Source organism: Pelobates fuscus, chromosome 6, assembly GCF_036172605.1.
Source record: "Pelobates fuscus isolate aPelFus1 chromosome 6, aPelFus1.pri, whole genome shotgun sequence".
NCBI classification, from domain to species: domain Eukaryota; kingdom Metazoa; phylum Chordata; class Amphibia; order Anura; family Pelobatidae; genus Pelobates; species Pelobates fuscus.
This window is the reverse complement of record NC_086322.1, coordinates 195,021,914-195,042,173: the sequence shown is the minus strand read 5'-3', so window position 1 is coordinate 195,042,173 and position 20,260 is coordinate 195,021,914. Positions and strand designations below refer to the sequence as shown.

General features: G+C 34.7%; 1 protein-coding gene across 1 annotated transcript in view; it reads left to right on the top strand.

Annotated features, from left to right (window-relative positions):
- Positions 1-20,260, top strand: part of GRID2 (glutamate ionotropic receptor delta type subunit 2) — a 1,057,299-nt gene that overhangs the window by 880,569 nt on the left and 156,470 nt on the right. Inside the window, exons 11-12 of the mRNA XM_063458620.1 lie at positions 639-951; positions 17,150-17,288. Coding sequence (XP_063314690.1) covers positions 639-951; positions 17,150-17,288 — 452 coding nt within the window. The remainder of the gene's footprint in view (positions 1-638; positions 952-17,149; positions 17,289-20,260) is intronic.

The following is a 20,260-nucleotide window of genomic DNA, read 5'->3' as shown; positions in this document are numbered from 1 at the left end:
ATGCTCTCCTATGGATAAAAATGTGTTGTGTGTTGCCAAAAGAAGCCATCATATTATTTTTGTGTACAGATCATAAGAAACAAATAGCATTAATGGGGACATTGTTTTGGTTTGTTTTCTGTATTTGGAGCATAAATAAATAACAAAAAAATGTTATTCTTTATTTAGTGGGTAAATAATATAAGTACACTAAACAGACTATAAGAAAGACAAATTGACATTACATTGCTTGATGTTGTTTGTGCAAAATGTAAAATGAAAAGTGATGGAGGAGAACATAAATATAATAAAGTTCCAGATTATATAAATGTATAGTTCCCAGATTTGTACCTCTTTATACACCAAAGAAGCTAGAAATATCTAAATATAATTGTTTAAAGAAGAAAAATAAATATTGATATATACATATGGACTATTTAAGATAAATAATGCTTCTTAGGGATGTGCCCGGGCTTTGACAGGATGTACAAAGTGTGACCTCACAAATCTAAATAATTGTTTAATAATAAAAGTATGTCAGATTCAATCCAACTTGACAATTCCTTAAGTATTTTTGTTATCTAATGCATGACTTATAAATTACAGATCTGAACCAAACCACTAATGTATTTTCTTTTTTTTTTCATCAATTTTTCAAGAGAGCTGACATGGGGATTTCTGCTTTAACTATAACACCAGACCGTGAGAATGTAGTAGATTTTACGACTCGCTATATGGACTACTCAGTTGGAGTACTGCTAAAAAAAGCAGAGAAAACAGTTGACATGTTTGCGTGTTTAGCACCATTTGACCTATCTCTGTGGGCCTGCATCGCTGGGACTGTCCTACTTGTGGGCCTTTTGGTTTATCTACTGAACTGGCTTAATCCTCCACGTTTGCAGATGGGATCAATGACTTCAACCACACTCTATAACTCCATGTGGTTTGTCTACGGATCCTTTGTTCAGCAAGGTAAATGTTTCTAACTGTTTAATATTGTAAGTTATACGTAAATAAAATAATGCTTACTTAAGAAAAATATTTATTTGATTATAAAAAATATGTACAAAGTTAATATACAATTTGATCAGGTGACAGTCAATGGTCCTTATCATAGTCATGATAAACATGGACTTCATGTCTGGACCATCACAAAATATAACAAAATAAATAGTTTCTCATTCAAATTTAATGACACCTAAATATTTTAAAATATATATTTTTAGATTTAAGATAGTCCTGAGTTACCATGACTTCTTTTCAATCGCACTTCTTATGAGAGTGGTCAGGGCTGAACATTAAATGTAGCAGTGGAAAAGTTCAGTCATGAGGAAAAATGTCCAAAATGATGTTTGCTTACTTAAGATACACTGAATATCTTCGTATAAATATATGTAACGGGCATACAAATCATTTTCTAGAAATATCTCTATGCATCGAACATGAAAGGAGACTAATAATGATTTAAATTAATGAGAGATTGTGATTTGAAAACCTTTTGTTTCACTAAGACTTATTCAGATAGGGAATTCACTTCAATGTACGCATTTCTCCTCTTTGTTACAGTCACTAATTAAAAGAAAATATATTGCTTTTCAAGTAAAAGTATTCATAAAGCTTCATAAAAATCAAGCATAGGTTATGCAACATAGGTTATGTTTATCCAGTGTAAAAAATAATTACTTTCGGAGTTTACATGCTTTTCTTCTTTTTAACATTTCACACAAAATGGGAAATAATCCAAAAGTGGGCTTTTATGAGGAAAAAGTTTTTAAGGTCAGTCAATTATTGTATACCTTTTTACTGCGGAAATATCATTAAATGATAATTAATTGATCATGTTTATCCTGAACTTGATCAGCAGATTACCTTAGCTTGCTTGTGTGAATTTTCTTTTATTATTTAATTACTCCTAGAGGCAAGATTCTTGAGTAAGTCAACATATATCACTACAGTAAAATTAATGAGTTTTTCCTAAACCATTGTATCAAGCTTGTTAATAGTGTCTATATTGTTACAAGCATGGTGCACCTGCTTATTTTATGAACATCACTTTTTGAATCCTGTGCAGTTACATTATAAATAACGTTTTTTAAACAGGTCAAATAGCTTGGTATAATGGTATTGGTAAAATCAGAGAATCACAGAACAGCAACCAATTTAATGCTAGCTACACCAATCTTAAATCTGTGGGAGACAGTTTAAAGACTACCAAATACCTTTCAAATAGCAGGTCAGATAGACGGCAAATAACAAGCTGACATCATAGAGTCCATCTGATACTAAACAAGAATATAAACCGACTGTCCTATTTCAGTTTCTTAATGAACACTAAAAAAAGTTTTAAAACTAAGAGCTACTTTTTGTTTATTTGCTTTTATGTTTTTACGTTATGTTTTGTCTTATGAACTCTTTATTTAACAGAAAAAATATCCCAGTTTTTATTTGACGTGAACCACCCATGTTTGTAATTTTATACTTATGTATTCTTCCCCATAATTTTTAATTGGTCTAAGTTTACTGTTGATAGATCCAGCATATTTAGTTAAAACATAATACTTACCGACTCAACATAGTTATTTATCTTCTGTGTTTATCAGATATGAGTGCAGATAGCTTTTCTACTGCAATTTGAAATATGACACTTTAGTCTAATAAAAACAAAACAGCAACAATTTCAAAATGAAACAGGACAACTAATGGAAGAACAGTAGCACGCAGAGTAAAGATCTAATCATAAACTCCCATTAGGCTACCATATATCAGTTCAGTATTGAAAATTCTTTCATTAGTATTGTCATATAATATTTCACATTTGGTTTGAATGTAACACAAACTTTATTTCTCGAAAAACCCAGTTGTTTACTAACCCTAGTGGATATAGAGAATGAAGCCAGAATAATTGAAAGTGACACAAAAGATGTGTAATTGCATTTTTTTCCTACTGAGTTAAATCATCAGGGTTTTTTTTCTCTTTGCCAAACAGTCTTTTACTAAATGTATTAAACATAACAGTAGCACCAAAATTCAGTTGTTAATATAAATCTTAATAAAAAAGGCATTCTGCATTAGTATAAAATACTAATAAGAAAATGTATATAAATTGTTTCTGCAAAACAGAATGTGCATTTGCCTTCAAGGAATATCCATTATTTGTACCATTTTGCAGCATTTTTTTTTTTTTACAATTACAGTGTAATGAGATTGTGGACTGAAACATTACTAAATACCAAATAATACATGTTTATGTACAAAGGTTATTCACTAAACACCAGATTTTGTCTCAATGGAAAGAATCCAGTGAAAATGAATTAATTCCAACCACAATGGCAATTTTCATATTTACTCAAGACAAATATGGTCGGAATTTTATTGAATTTCGTCTAGATGCATTCAGTGTCCGGATTAAAATCAGTGCTTTTGCATCTGAATCCTACTAAAAATGATATGTTTTAATACTATTTGCCCAATGACAATGCTAGCAGCACAAGGACAAATAGTTAAAAATCCTTGTTGTTGAAAGGGGTATGTTATGTGATGGCTGGCTAGTGCTTGCTAACTTGCCACAACATTTAAAAAAAAAAAAATATATATATATATATATATATAGGCAGTCATTGTTGCCCAGTCCCATACATGGGGACCTTTAGGGGACCTTACAGTTAATAAAGTTATCTTGCTCTGTCCCAGACACCAGGGTTGTGCAATATGTTGATCAATACTATTGTTCTTTTGGTTACCCCCTGTTGGGGACCTGTGTACAAAAAGATGACTATCACTAAATAAAGTGTTCGTGTTGTACCCTTGCATCATTTCTCGCTGTTGACTAGGTGGGAACTATAATCACTCTGGGGGCTTTCACTAAGGGGGAAAGGGAATCCCTGGTTGGCGCTACTCTAGCTCTCATGTCAGCTTAGCAGTGTTGAGCAAGGAAGGTTTGCTGTTCACATGTGATGTTGACATGCTGCCCATACTGGCTGGTGCAGCAGACAAAGTAAATATAAAAAAAAATTTGGTCCAACGGCAACCTGGACATGTGCCACATCAGAGGCTTTGGCCTGTCCATGGTGTGCCAAAGGTTTGCCATTGCTGACTTAGATTGTTCCTTTAAAAGCTGGTCTGTTATGATGGAAATATACTGTCTGTGGTTCTTACGTGGTTAATATGAAGAGTTATAAACTAACTATTTCAACTGCGAATGTCAATTAAAAAATCAGTTGAATTTCTCCACAGATCATGAATATTTTATCAGTAGTAATAATTCATAATAAATAAGTATTAAATATATACCTAACATGGGAATAAAATAGACATCAAACATTCTCATCTACTTTGATTTATTTTTTGGGGGATATTAACTAGAATAATGTACTTGCATCTCTTTTGAGGTTACAAAAAGCAATATAGAAGGGTATTACACATTTTTTTTTACTTAACTTTTTGTGTAGGTTGCTTATGATTCTCCCAAATAAAACATTTATAATTTCTTCCAAATCAAGTACTTTCTTAATTTTTTTTCAAATAAAGTATTTCTCATAAATAATCCATCAAAGCATGTGCATGGCATTTAATCATCAATAATTAGATGACAAACATGTAGATATAATTATAAAAAATCTTGCTTTCTTATACCTTAATCAATATTAGATCGGTAAATGTTTGAATCAAGCCTTCTCCAACCTTCTGCACATTTCCTTTGAAATTTTAAGCATAACTTGCCTATTTTATTATGCTAACATAATTTTCTTTAGGAAATTATTAAGGATCTTTCTGAACTTTAAAGCCATTAATTTAGTGGAAATTAATTTAATGATAAAATTGTGTTTAGGTAAAATGTTCAGAGGAAGTGATGCAGAAAATTGGAAACTTAGCTTGTAAAAGAGAGGGCAGGCATTTGATTGTCAGAAATATGGATGGAATTACATGACATCTGCTGTATCATTAATACATGTTTAAAAACCTTTAGGAAACCTTGAGAAAAAAAAAAGTTTTAAAAAAATGTTGTGGTGAAAGTCTGTTACAATAGACTAAAACTCCAAATGTGTGCGTTATGCAATTTAAACCAACTGTTATGAAATAAAACGGGTAAGTTATTTTTTATAAAGATGACCAAGTGCGATTTTATTTTTGTGTAATAGTCTAATGCATTTGTGTATTTGTGATATGTGACACATTGAAGTCATAGAGCACAATGTTCAGAATAAGCAAGCACTACAGAGAAATCAATAAGGGGGCTTTCCTTTATTCATATTCCAAAAAGATTTCCATAAATAAATCAGAGTCGACAATCTAACCAACAAATGCTATTTATAAGAACTAAAGTAGATCACTCATCATTCAGCAGAGGGCTTTTCCGCATGTTCCGGTATCTTGGTCCATAAATGGGGGTCATTTCTGTAATTATTTCACTAGCTAAGACCTTCTTCGAGTCTCAAATTACCTGTCAAAGCGTTCCCATAGATACCAGAATGCAAGACCCGGCCATTCACATCATCAGGTTTCCCATTTGTGTGATGAAAAGCCAGTAGATCACACATGGAAACCAAATCATGTGAAGAGGTCTCGAGTTTTGGTATCTATGGGAATGCTTTGGCAGGTAATTAGAAACTCGAGGAAAGCCTCGGCTGGTGAAATAAAAAGAGGAATGAACCCAATTTGTGGCACATGTGCCTGACATACTAGAACACGCTGAACAACGCTCAGGTGAATGATGAGTGATCTACTATAGCAGGGGTCCTCAAACTTCAGTCCCCCAGATGTTGCTGAACTACAACTCCCATGATTCTCTGGCTATCTATGTAATTCAAAGAATCATGGGAGTTGTAGTTCAGCAACATCTGGGGGAACGGAGTTTGAGGACCCCTGTACTATAGTATAGTTTAGTAGGAGTGCAAGAGTGCAATACTTTGTGTGTGTGTGTATGTATGTGTGTGTGTGTGTGTGTGTATGTGTATTTATATATATATATATATATATATAGTAGAATATGCAAAAGGAAGGCTTGCACTCACGGTCTGTATAATGAAATATCTTCTTTATTCCAAAATTTTTTAAAACATGATATAAGTCATCGACGTTTCAGCCATCTATTGTGGCTTTCATCAGGATCAGTTTAGCATACAATACATATGTTAATCATTGCGTTTATATAACCAAACAAACTGATAATTAAATCATTGAAAACACTCACCACCTGAAGCATTCCACACCTGGCGTCTCACTAACTACAATGCGCATGTGTGGATATACCGAAAACCGGAAGTAGCGATCTCGCGTCACCAACCATTGCCTGGGTTACCCGAAATGATTACAAGCTCCACGGCAACAAGGTGACGCTCCTGAGCGCCCGGGTGAATGCCAGATGATCAAACAAATTAAAACATGATAAAACAACCTCGTAGTATGTGTCCTCAGTCCACGAAAGTAACAGCATGTCTACAGTAAGGATCTTAATACCATATTCACAGTAGTCATACAATCAAAAATATCTATTATAAACAACTATATACCATTGATCATACCGCTATATATCTAAAGTATTAGAATGTGTATAAGAATATATTCTAACATATATATATATTTTAAATAAAACTATTACATTCTGTGAGACTTGAAATTGATGTTTAGTGAATGAGTGAGTGCGCTGGATCTTGTATTGTATACCTTGAAACGTCATTGTTCTTAAAATTAGACATAAAACAATATTCCCTTTATTGTGAAATCTCACAGCATTGTTATCCACTTTTCAAAAAGGTTTGTTTTCACTACAGTGGCGATGTTAGCAAGAGTGGGGTCCCCTTCTCTATACATTTACCCACTCCTCCACCATGCTGGTCTTGGTAATATGTAGGACCATTAACCAGGTAATAGTTGGCGCTATGTATTTTTTTTTTTACACTACAAAATGTTATAGAAGTTAATCGTTAGACTTTCTCATTCACATTCTCTCCCATCCCTTTCATTATCGTAAATAATTTCTGCCATAAAGTTACATGTTTTTTTAGGTCAAGAGATTATGACTTGAAAACTCTTACTTGAACAAGGGATCCAATTTTTTTATCAGGATTTCCAGGTTGTTTTTTTCATGCCATTTCCTTTAGTAACAATAATGGAGAACTTGCAATTGACTTCCCTCTAGCGAAGTCCCCTAAGCTATTTCTCTGGACATTATATAAGCCTATCACAATGTCAATACAACCAGACCCTCTAAAACAATATTGGCACTAAATCATAAATTAAGACATAATGTCGTATTAGATCATTGTTACACGAAGTGACTGATTAGAACAATGCAGCAACTAGTATCTCTCTCTCCAGCTTTACAACTTATATAAGAAGCTGTGAATTTCAAAATGATTAAATCATGAAGAAAAATTATACATTAGTATTTGCCATTTTAGCAATATTTCCTGTTGTATATACATATTTAACCCCTTAAGGACACATGACGTGTGTGACACGTCATGATTCCCTTTTATTCCAGAATTTTGGTCCTTAAGGGGTTAAAGCATTAATCAAACTGTAAAAAAATTATATATTTTATTTTGTTTATAAAAAAATAATAACTTTGTTATTGCTGAATTAAAATGTCAAAAATGACCTTGTAAATCAAGGCATTTAAACTACAAGTGAAAATTTGTTTAATGGCCTTGACATATGTGTAACATTGTTATGTTATAGAAAAAGAGCCAGTTTTACAAGTATGGTTTTCTCATGTACTTTACACTTTCCTATCTTATTGTTGTTGACATTATTGAACATTATAAAGCTTAGATGTATAAAACAAGTCTTTCATTGTGTTTATTTTTTATATAATTAGTTAATGGTATAATAAGTTAATATTAATAGTAATGGCAAAAAGAGTGTTTTACTATGATGTTTTCAATGCTCCAAACTCTGGCAGACAGTAGCTAAAAAATAGTCTTTATACCAACTTGTCTGTACCAGAAAGATGTATTTTGAAGGAGAGATTGGACAAGCCAAATATCTGTGGCTAAAATTAAAAATTAAAGGGACACTATAGTCACCTGAACAACTTTAGCTTAATGAAGCAGTTTTGGTGTATAGAACATGCCCCTGCAGCCTCACTGCTCAATCCTCTGCCATTTAGGAGTTAAATCCCTTTGTTTATGAAGCCTAGTCACACCTCCCTGCATGTGACTTGCACAGCCTTCCATAAACACTTCCTGTAAAGAGAGCCCTATTTAGGCTTTCTTTATTGCAAGTTCTGTTTAATTAAGATTTTCTTATCCCCTGCTATGTTAATAGCTTGCTAGACCATGTAAGCGCCTCCTGTATGTGATTAAAGTTCAATTTAGAGATTGAGATACAATTATTTAAGGTAAATTACATCTGTTTGAAAGTGAAACCAGTTTTTTTTTCATGCAGGCTCTGTCAATCATAGCCAGGGGAGGTGTGGCTAGGGCTGCATAAACAGAAACAAAGTGATTTAACTCCTAAATGACAGTGAATTGAGCAGTGAAATTGCAGGGGAATGATCTATACACTAAAACTGCTTTATTCAGCTAAAGTAATTTAGGTGACTATAGTGTTCCTTTAACTTTGCTTAAGGTATAACTTGTTACTTCTAGTCCAAATATGTATACATTAAAGTCCAGTTATGGTATAGTAGCCTGTTCTAAATAAGCTTTTTATCTTACCGAAATGAACTGTTACTTTCAGTAATTAGACACCCCCCTCAATTTTATTACATGAAATATACATCTCCCAGATGTCTTGCCTAGTTGAATAAAAACAGTTGTCTGAGTTGGCAGTTGTGTATGTAATATTTTAATATTTTAGTCAAATAATATTGATCTGTGTTGAAGCAGTAGCAGACTTCTTGGTGTATTTACATTTAGACACATTTTCAAGCTACTTTTTTGACAAGAAAAAAATGCAACATTCATTTCTTTACAGGGTGAAATATTGAGGGTTTCCGTTTAGTTTGGGTTTAAAAGAAGAAATGACACTTTTAAATCATTTACACCATCCCAAAAAAATAACAAAAATCACCTTTTTTCATGGAATGTTCAATATTCTTAATTATATTAAAGATTTAGAAAAGTACATTAAAATCCAGTTTAGACAACGTGAAACTAGGGCAAATATTGCAAATGCAGAGAGAAAATAGAAACGTTTTTCTACTTCTTCACTTCTCTGTATACTTTCTCTATGCTGACTGGCGGGTTCAAAGGACAGAATTTATAACAATTATAGACAGGGAGCTAAAATAGAGGCAACCAGTTGCATGATAAAGTGGTGTGGATATCTGCTTTTAATTTTATGATATCACACTTCACAAATGCATATTTGTTAGCTTCACGGATAAGTAAACATAATATAAAATATGATGGGAAGTGACAGTGTCCCTTTAAATGTAAAGAATTATTGCAATTGTCTGTAGGATGGAAAAATTAGTTTTCTAATTGAAAAAAACGTTCTTCACACTTTTCCTACCTAACCATTGAATTTTATGAACATATATTTTGTTAACGCAACTTATTCCACATGTGAACATTTGTCTTGCTACTCTGTAGCTAGTCAGAGCTGATCAATGCTATTAGACATAGTGTGGTCTACATGGCATAAGTGCAATAAAATGTGAATAGAAAGTAAGGCATGAATTATTCAATATTAATTGATTATAACACATTTAATTCTTAGTATAGCCTGTGATTCTTGTGTGGATGGGACTTTCACTTACAGTTGCAAGAAAAAGTATGTGAACCCTTTGGAATGATATGGATTTCTGCACAAATTGGTCATAAAATGTGATCTGATCATCATCTAAGTCACAACAATAGACAATCACAGTCTGCTTAAACTAATAACACACAAATAATGGAATGTTGCCATGTTTTAATTGAACACACCATGTAAACATTCACAGTGCAGGTGGAAAAAGTATGTGAACCCCTAGACTAATGACATCTCCAAGAGCTAATTGGAGTGAGATGTCAACCAACTGGAGTCCAATCAATGAGATGAGATTGGAGGTGTTGGTTACAGCTGCCCTGCCCTATAAAAAACACACACCAGTTCTGGGTTTGCTTTTCACAAGAAGCATTGCCTGATGTGAATGATGCCTCGCACAAAAGAGCTCTCAGAAGACCTACGATTAAGAATTGTTGACTTGCATACAGCTGGAAAGGGTTATAAAAGTATCTCCAAAAGCCTTGCTGTTCATCAGTCCACGGTAAGACAAATTGTCTATAAATGGAGAAAGGTCAGCACTGCTGCTACTCTCCCTAGGAGTGGCTGTCCTGTAAAGATGACTGCAAGAGCACAGCGCAGACTGCTCAATGAGGTGAAGAAGAATCCTAGAGTGTCAGCTAAAGACTTACAAAAGTCCCTGGCAAATGCTAACTACCCTGTTAGCGAATCTACAATATGTAAAACACTAAACAAGAATGGATTCCGTGGGAGGATACCACAGAGGAAGCCACTGCTGTCCAATTAAAACATTGCTGCACGTTTACAGTTTGCACAAGAGCACCTGGATGTTCCACAGCAGTACTGGCAAAATATTCTGTGGACAGATGAAACCAAAGTTGAGTTGTTTGGAAGAAACACACAACACTATTTGTGGCGAAAAAGAGGCACAGCACACCAACATCAAAACCTCATCCCAACTGTGAAGTATGGTGGTGGGGGCATCATGGTTTGGGGCTGTTTTGCTGCATCAGGGCCTGGATGGATTGCTATCATTGAAGGCAAAATTAATTCCCAAGTTTATCAAGAAATTTTGCGGGAGATCTTAAGGCCATCTGTCTACCAGCTGTAGCTCAACAGAAGATGGGTGTTGCAACAGGACAATGACCCAAAGCATAGAAGTAAATCAACAACAGAATGGCTTAAACAGAAGAAAATACGCCTTCTGAAGTGGCCCAGTCAGAGTCCTGACCTCAACCCGATTGAGATGAGATTGGAGGTGTTGGTTAGAGCTGCCCTGCCCTATAAAAAACACACACCAGTTCTGGGTTTGCTTTTCACAAGAAGCATTGCCTGATGTGAATGATGCCTTGCACAAAAAAGCTCTCAGAAGACCTCAGAAAACCTCATCCCAACTATGAAATATGGTGGTGGGGGCATCATGGTTTGGGGCTGTTTTGCTGCGTCAGGGCCTGGACGGATTGCTATCATTAGAGGGAAAAATTAATTCCCAAGTTAATCAAGAAATTTTGCAAGAGAACTTAAGGCCATCTGTCTACCAGCTGAAGCTCAACAGAAGATGGGTGTTGCAACAGGACAATGACCCAAAGCATAGAAGTAAATCAACAACAGAATGGCTTAAACAGAAGAAAATATGCCTTCTGAAGTGGCCCAGTCAGAGTCCTGACCTCAACCCGATTTGAGATGCTGTGGCATGACCTCAAGAAAGAGATTCACACCAGACATCCCAAGAATATTGCTGTACTGAAACAGTTCTGTAAAGAGGAATGGTCAAGAATTACTCCTGACCGTTGTGCACGTCTGATCTGCAACTACAGGAAACATTTGGTTGAAGTTATTGCTGCCAAAGGAGGTTCAACCGGTATTAAATCCAAGGGTTCACATACTTTTTCCACCTGCACTATGAATGTTTACATGGTGTGTTCAATAAAAACATGGCAACATTTCATTCTTTGTGTGTTATTAGTTTAAGCAGACTGTGATTGTCTATTGTTGTGACTTGGATGATGATCAGATCACATTTTATGACCAATTTGTGCAGAAATCCATATCATTCCAAAGGGTTTACATATTTTTTATTGCAACTGTAAGTGAATGTTATAGAAAGGGGCGATATACACTAAATGTAGTTTATGATTAAACTATACATTATCACACAGGGCTAACTCTGAGCCTTTTAGTAATTTTCTACTATGTATCTGGTGTGCAAACCAGCCTTCCCAAAAAATACAACTGGACGTTGGCACGCAACTATTGAATGGTGCTGGTATCAAAGGTTACCCACCATAAAACCTCTAACCTCAATACTAAACAGTTTTTTTTAATTATACCACACACAAACAACTCATGTTACACAAAAAGTTAGAATTGTCCTTTAATAATGGCTATATTGCCTCAAGACTGATAAAAGTGCAAATGCCTAGTGCCAAAATGTATATGTTAAAGATACAATTTTCAACAGTATAATTATATTGCGTGGTTTATGAATTTTTGCTCATTAGGTGACGATTTAGATAACATGCATTTGCACTTTGTCTTTAAGAATTGTTGACAATTGTCTCTTTGACATTTGGATTTTGATACTAGGCATTTGCATTTTTAATCAACCTGGTGGCAATATATCTATTCATAAAAGGAAATTTTAACTATTTTTTCCAACTTGAGCATTTTGAGTGTGGTATAATTTTTTTTTAATCATTTTGGAACCAACCTTCCTTCCCAAACTAAGCTTTAGCAGCTACACCCCTATATATGAATACAAAATATGTTTATAAGTTGATAAAAATTAATTTGATGTGATACACTTTAAGATAATATAATAATATGCTCTTTAAGATAATATAACTGCTAAAAGTCTGAAGCAAATGTCTAATCTCTATCCAAGGAGTACCATGTGTTTATCATGACAGCCTCCATATGCTAAATGCTGAACATGATTAGATAAGGTTTTCTCTGGATCAGCTGTCAATCTAACTGGCTTTACAAATCTACTGTATAATGATATACTGAAAATCAGATAACGTTATAATCAGTCCAGGTAGTAAGCAGACCGGAGGAATTATTACACAGATTGAGGTTCTGACAAAGCAGTGAGAATCTTGTTGTAGTGTTCACAGAAAATAATGCAGTAAAGCACATAATAACAGAGCAAGATGAGCAAGATCTGTAATCACAGTGATGTGTGCAATGCCTGAATATTTGTATCCACATATGGGCATTTTTTTATTTTTTATTATTTTGCAACAGTGTTAAAGGGTAGAAACTTAAAGTAAAGAGTAGCTGTAAGAGATTTTATCCCTGTTTTTCCAACTTTTGAAAATTAATCATTTATATTAAAGGGAAGCTATAATGACATGAAAACAATGTTGTTGTTTTTCCAGGTACTATAACTCCCTTTAGTGCCCCCTATCTATTTTCTGTTTATTCTTTTTGCATTCCAGACAAAACCAATAGAGCAGCAGTGATACCAGAATATAGCAATAACACTTGAGATATATGCAATGTAACAGAAAAAAAAATCTTTACTTTTCCTTCTGAAATCCGCAGTTAAAGGGACACTCCAGGCACCAGACCACTTCTGCTCATTGGAGTGGTCTGGGTGCCAACTCCCACTACTCCTAACCCTGTAAGTGTAATTATTGCAGTTTTTTATAAACTGCAATAATTACCTTGCAGGGTTAACTCCACCTCTAGTGGCTGTCTACTAGACAGCCACTATAGGTCTCTTCCTGGTCCATAGCACAGGAAACCTGTGCTAGAGCGTCGCTGGACGTCCTCACACTGTGTGAGGACCTCCAGCGTAGCTCAAATCCCCATAGGAAAGCATTGAAAATAGTTTTCAATGCTTTCCTATGGGGAGACCTAATGCGCATGCGCGGTAGGTCTCCTCGGCCGGTGGGCGGGATCAGTCTCGCCCGCCGGCAGACGGAGCAAGTAGGAGGAGCGGCGCGGAGGAGGAGACATCGCTGCTGCCTCAGGTAAGTGACTGAAGGGGTTTTCACCCCTTCAGTAACCGGGGATTGGTGGGTGGGAGGGAGAGGGACCCTCCAGTGCCAGGAAAACGGATCGTTTTCCTGGCACTGGAGTTTCCCTTTAAAAGGACACTCCAGACACAATTTGCACTTTTATAAATTAACCTGGTAACACCCTATTAATTTTCAGGCAGACAAAAGGTCTTATTACATCATGATTTGGTTAGATAAGTGGAACCAAACTCAAGAGACAGGCCATAGCTTAGAGCACCTTTCTTCTAAAGCCTTCTAATTCAGTTGCATTGGAAAGTCTGTGACTGGACAGCCACAGAAAGTCTGGGTGGAGTTAGAAGGGGAGGAATTGCAAAGGCAAAATACAAAAGAACTGCAGCTTTTACAAACTGTTTTTAGATATACCTGCAAGAAAAATGTGCATAAATAAATGCATACTTGCTTTAATTGGGGATATATCTACCAAACAGTGTTTTTTTATTTTTTGGGGGCCTGGAGTGTCCCTTTAACGGTCTTTATATAACCAACAGGCACAGGCATCCAGCTGGTTATCACTGAAATTAAAGATGCACTATGTTTGTGTTGTTTTTGTTCTTTATAAAATAAGTTAACATTATGTAACAAACCAAACACATTTTATAGTCCATGTTCATTCACTGTATCATTATACTATGATGGTCCTTAATTATTTAGTGAATGCATTGCAACTCACTAACAAGGTTTCATGTGTTCAGCAAGTAATATTTTATTCACATCTTTTCATCAATGTTTGTCAGGCTTACATAGAATCCATTAACAGTACCGTATAGTGTTAATGCAAAATAGAAATGAAACAAAAGAATATTTGTTCATCTGGTCAACCAAATAAATAGTTTTCTGAGATAAGGAAAGATAGGTTGGCACATTAATACATTTGTCAGATGCAAATAACATCTTAGCATTTCATATATAAACTGTACTCTGCAACTGCAATCTGTGAGCCACTATCCGCATTTCATATGATCAAGCACACGATGTGGATCTGAAGTGGAAATGAGAAACACTGAAGATTAGATCTATCACTGTTATATCTTACTTCTTACTGAAGATACTTGTATAACATTGTGTAAAATTCATTGGATTAGCTCCATTAATCAAATATGGATTGAAAGAGAAATTAAATAATAAAACCTAGAGGAGTGATTTTTTTTTTTATTACTATTCTGTTAACACAATTTTAGCTAAGTCCATCTGATGCATCATATGCTTAAAATGAACATGTCAAGACCTATTATTATCCTTTGTGATGCAAGCTTTGAAAAAAAAAGTATGTATGTATGTATGTATGTATGTATATATATATATATGTATCTCTCATTATGATGCACACATTAATACAAGGACGTTTTATACCTCCCCCATGCACCCTGTCACCATGCTGTCAATGGGGGAAATGTCTGTTAAACAGTGAGCAGTGAGTACTTTCTCTCAGTAATAAAGAACTAACGACAGGGCAGCTACTGCAATTACGTCGCTTTTAACATACACACCATACACGTAGGCTTCAAATGGGGGTTTCAGTTTAAAGAAGAGGGATTAAACACATAACTGTCTTTCCCTGTGCCTCCACAGTGGGTCTATTACTTAAACAAATTAAATAATAATATGGGGAGGACATAATGTCCCTCCATCCCCCATCCCATGATCATCAAGTGGGGACTCTATATATTAAACTGGATATAATGTGTGGGTAGAACTCTAATATTGATAATAGGGGAGATGTAGTGTCTCACTCATGGGCAGATGGTGAAAGCTCTCAATATATATAGAAGGAGGGGTGAAAATGCTATTGTCCACACCCCCAAATGATTTCCACCTACTTCCCTTCTGGAGGAAAGGGATCACAGGCTGACTCCCACCCCAATTAAAAACCTAATAATAGTGAAGGAGACCAATAAAACTAATATCTGCTAAATAAAATGTCATACCAGCCATTCTTCTTTTCTTCGGCCTCCAAAAAAGGCCAAACAAAAATCCATATTTTAAAGTCATAACATTGAAAATCAATGTTAAAAACAGATTGCAAAAAAAAAACCTAACAAAAAAATCTTGATGCAATAAAATAAAAAGAATACACTTGCAATGCAGAGAAATGCTATGCAAGGCCAGTCAGAACATTCTTACTTTTTTATTAGAGCCAGACGCCTACCACGGCTGGGTTCTGAGGGGGACCACTGAGTAAATTATAACTCCATCTATTGGCTAAAAATGGTTCTCCATGTCTAGTGTCAGAGTCCCTACTTTAACTCTTCTCCACAGTAACCACTTTCTCATTGTTTTATGCCATATTCCTATGAACCTTCCCCCTGTGCCAGTCTAACCCATAATCTCGCTGTTTAATAATTTACCATTTCTTTTCTAATACATAAACCTTAATAGACGTTTCATTTAAATACGGCCTTCTGATTTACAAAAATGTGTCCTTATTCTCCTTTCTCTCTGTGCTAGACTCCTCTACCCAATCTAGTCTCTCTTATCCATTCTTTTATACCTATACAAACCTTTTATATATTCCCTTTCTTCACCAGCTCACCATGTACATATCATGCTATGCAGGGTCTCGTCCAACAACTGTCTTTCTAACTTTCTCTCTATTCTACATAAAGTCTTCCTTTTTCCATATGCTAGCCTATTTATACTGCTCTAATAGTGTGCCACTCTCCATATACACACTTGTTTTTTATGACTGCTTCTGCCTCACATAATATTTTGCCCACCGTACCTTATCTAAAGAAAAAGGCTGCCTGGCTGAAAAATATGTTGCTGAACATATTCTTGGAGGTCTGTACTGGAGTGCCGAATAAAACAATAAATTATAGTTGGACTATGGGAGGCCTTTTAGGACCCAGAAGTGTCAAGAGTCTTAAATGCAGTAAAATAATTAGTCCTACTACACTGGAAGAAGGATCTATCATTTTCCCAGCCAGCTGGCTTAGAATAGTGGAAGATAATAGACATTTTAATAATTCAGTCTCAGATTTCCTGGCTACCAAACTGCACTGAATGCAACTCTGCTAATATTGTCTGAAATGTCTCTCATTCACTGGGACTGCTGCCTATGATACTTAATTCTGCCCACCTCCAGATTAAAGACCCAGCATGTCCCACTGTTCTAATATTTGACAATGGGAGATGTACTATCACTATCTCCAGCTACTGCTCTTCCAGCTTATTTTCAGTTTTTTTTTTCTTTTCTCTTTTTCCCCTTCTCTTGTCTACCTAATGTTAATGCCATTTAGTTTTATAAAGTCTGTATGTTTGATAATTATAATGGTGTATGATATATTTTAATATAATGTATATTGGTAAGTCAATATTTAAATCCAACTTCATTTGTTGCTTACATTTAGGCAATTGGTTAATGTTTTTGCACTTGTATACTTGTCAATTGTCAGTTCAATGCTTTGATATTTTTTGTTTGTTTTGTTTTAAACTAATAACTTGAGAGTAAAAATGTACTTTATTTTTCCCAGGAGGAGAAGTCCCTTACACTACTCTGGCAACACGCATGATGATGGGAGCATGGTGGTTGTTTGCCTTAATTGTCATCTCCTCCTACACGGCAAACCTAGCAGCCTTTTTGACAATCTCTCGCATTGAGAGTTCCATCCAGTGAGTATACTATCACAAAAATATAAGAATATGATTTTTTTTTTAATAGTTGCTATCTCCTCACTTTTACATAAACTCTATTAACAGCCTTAGAGACTTGATGTTGTTTACAAAACAGAGCATAAACCAGTAAAGGGCAGAACACCCTGTATCTAAATTGTAATATGCATAACCATGCCTGTGTGGTTATAAATGTAAACTTTACTAGAGTTTTGCATGCCTGTTGACAAGGACTATGATAAAAAGAAAATGTTTCAAGACTATAAAATACTTGATTATTTATAAGTCACACACCAAATTGTGAAAACTGTAGGTCCATTCAACATAGCTAAAAATTAACAAACAAAAAGCATTCAAAAGAAAATATCAATTGAATGCAGCCAAACAAAAAGAAACAAACTCATACAGGAAGTGTTATTTGCCAAACTGTGAATTGTCAGTGAATTCAACATTTAGGCCAAAATAGCTTAACAGGAACCACAACTGATTGTTTCAAATTTTCAATTCTGTACTAATATTTAAAATTAACTTTAAATTCATTTGGAATTCCAGCTATTGTACACACTAAATTATCTTATGTACACATTTTGCAGTACATCGTTTTTTGCACTCTTATGGTTAATCCAATTCATTTCCAGAATCAGGTTTTCACTATCAAAATTCAGACATAGAAAATTTTGTGGGATGTCTGAATTTTGCCCCTATTGTTGGAAATAATTATTTCCAAAATTAAGAATTATCCAGCAGTGAGTCAGTTTGTTTGAACAGTGATCTTTCTGTTGCTGCTTTGTTGGGGTTTGTCTGAGCTCCCTGTAGAGATTGTGAGTTTGTATATTTTTACTCTTTGCATTAGTTACATTTTATTAAACACACAAGGATATGTTTTCCTTGTGTTTATAGTTCATTGGGGCTTAATAATGGCACACATGTTTGATCAAGTTACACAATACATCTATTTCTTTTTTCTTTTCTTTTCTATGTTTAATATAGGTCATTATTTGGCGCTGATATATGTCATTGTTATATATATATTGAATTTTTCCACCACACCACTTTGTATCAATTCTAAGCTACATTTGTGAAAATTGAAAAGGACTTCAGAGGTAGAATAATCATTGACATATATGGGGTTCACTGTGTTTGTAGTTATACAGTAGTCAATGTTCTTTCATACTCAGCTAGAAAATTAAAAATATTTAACAAGATGCTTGCTATTAATATAATTTATGAGACAATATTCTTTTCACAGGATGGTTTATTCAGCTGAGAAAGCACTAGTTGAAAACCTCCTAATACTAAAGAACAAATACATTTTTCATCTTAGTTTGTAGTATCAAATGAGTGCAATTAGAGGGATTGGTATTCATAAGGGGGTAAATGTGATCCAGAAGGGTTTAGTTGACATACTGCTCCAAACTGGAAAATAACACCCTAGGAAATAATTATAGTGAGTCTGCTAACATTGAATTATTACAAAGCAGAGGCATTAATTAGCTATAAAAATAATTATATTTATTTTTCACTGATTAGATTGTATCCTTAGAGGATGTCAGTTGGCAACATTGTTGCACTTAGGGTATGAAAAAAAATGTACTAACAGCATATTTGAATTGAAATACAATTATTTCGAATTAACACTAAATCTAAAACATTGGGATTTTTCCATATTGATGAAGAATGAGCGAGTAACACTGCATTACCCTGAGACGTACTGATTGATCCTTTATTGTTGGTAAAATAGTAGTACACAACAAAAAAAAGCTGCTTAGACATACAATTAATACTATTCATATTGTTAGACTACTGTATAGGAAAATACTTCAGTTTATGTGAAATGTAATCACTTTAAAAGAGTCTCTTGGTTTATTATGACGTTCCTGAAAAGAGGCACTTTTTGATTGCAAAAATGTTAGCATAATATTTATTATAGCTAGCATGTAATAGCACTGCAATTTTGTATGTTTAGTGCATTACAGACAAACATAAAAAGGTAAATTATATAATTAACACAATTTTAATTGGCCACTTCATTTGGCAAATGAAAAGCATTAGTAGTATATAGTGTCCTAGGGAGGAGCTGTAGCACATTATGGTGGAACAGTGCATTGCATTGCATTCACTTGAACTTTATTAATGTTTATTTAACAGGCATAACTAAACTAAAACCAAAGAAACAAGTTACTTGTGCACTAGCCCAAATACCTATGCATATTTAAATATTTAAATATATGGAGGTTATTTAGTAACTCTAATGGGCATTAGATGTAAGCCCACCTGCCACGTCAAGGCAAACCTCTTAGGTGGGTCCTACAATAACAAATCACCTTGCTTGATTCAGCTTCAAGCAAAAATAAAGTCTCTAATAAGAAAGAGAGGGGGTATTTTTCTAAACCCCCTCATGCTTATTAACCCTTAATATGGAACACATGGGGTGGGCGGCAGCACTGTAACATAGCTGTGTGATACAAAAGTAAATACAAACACACAAAAATAAGTCCTGTGCTCAGACTCCCACTACTCCTGGGCAGCAGCAATGACCATAGCAAACATCAGCCCCAATACATACAGTAAAAACCAAAGAAAATAGTTACTTGTGCACTATCCCAAATCCCTATGCATATCTAATAGCTTAAAGATTCAGAATCTGCAATATCCTAAAGAGAGCAAGTGGTATTGCTTCAAATGAAAGCAAACGTGCACAAGAAAAGCGATTTTGAGATGCACACACCTGCTAGATTAAATGGAAAAAAATGGCAAGTCATTAAGATATGAAACTGAAGTGGCAAAGCAGAATAATAGAAACTCCAAACAGCATGTTTGATGCGTTGCAGAAAGGTAGACCTGACATAATATACAAACCTAACAGACACGCACATGCAATTAGACATCTGCTTTAAAAGATGATCTTCTAATTGATATGAGAAAAGAATGTAAAACAAAAGGTATGCGAGTCTCATCATATAGTACTGAAC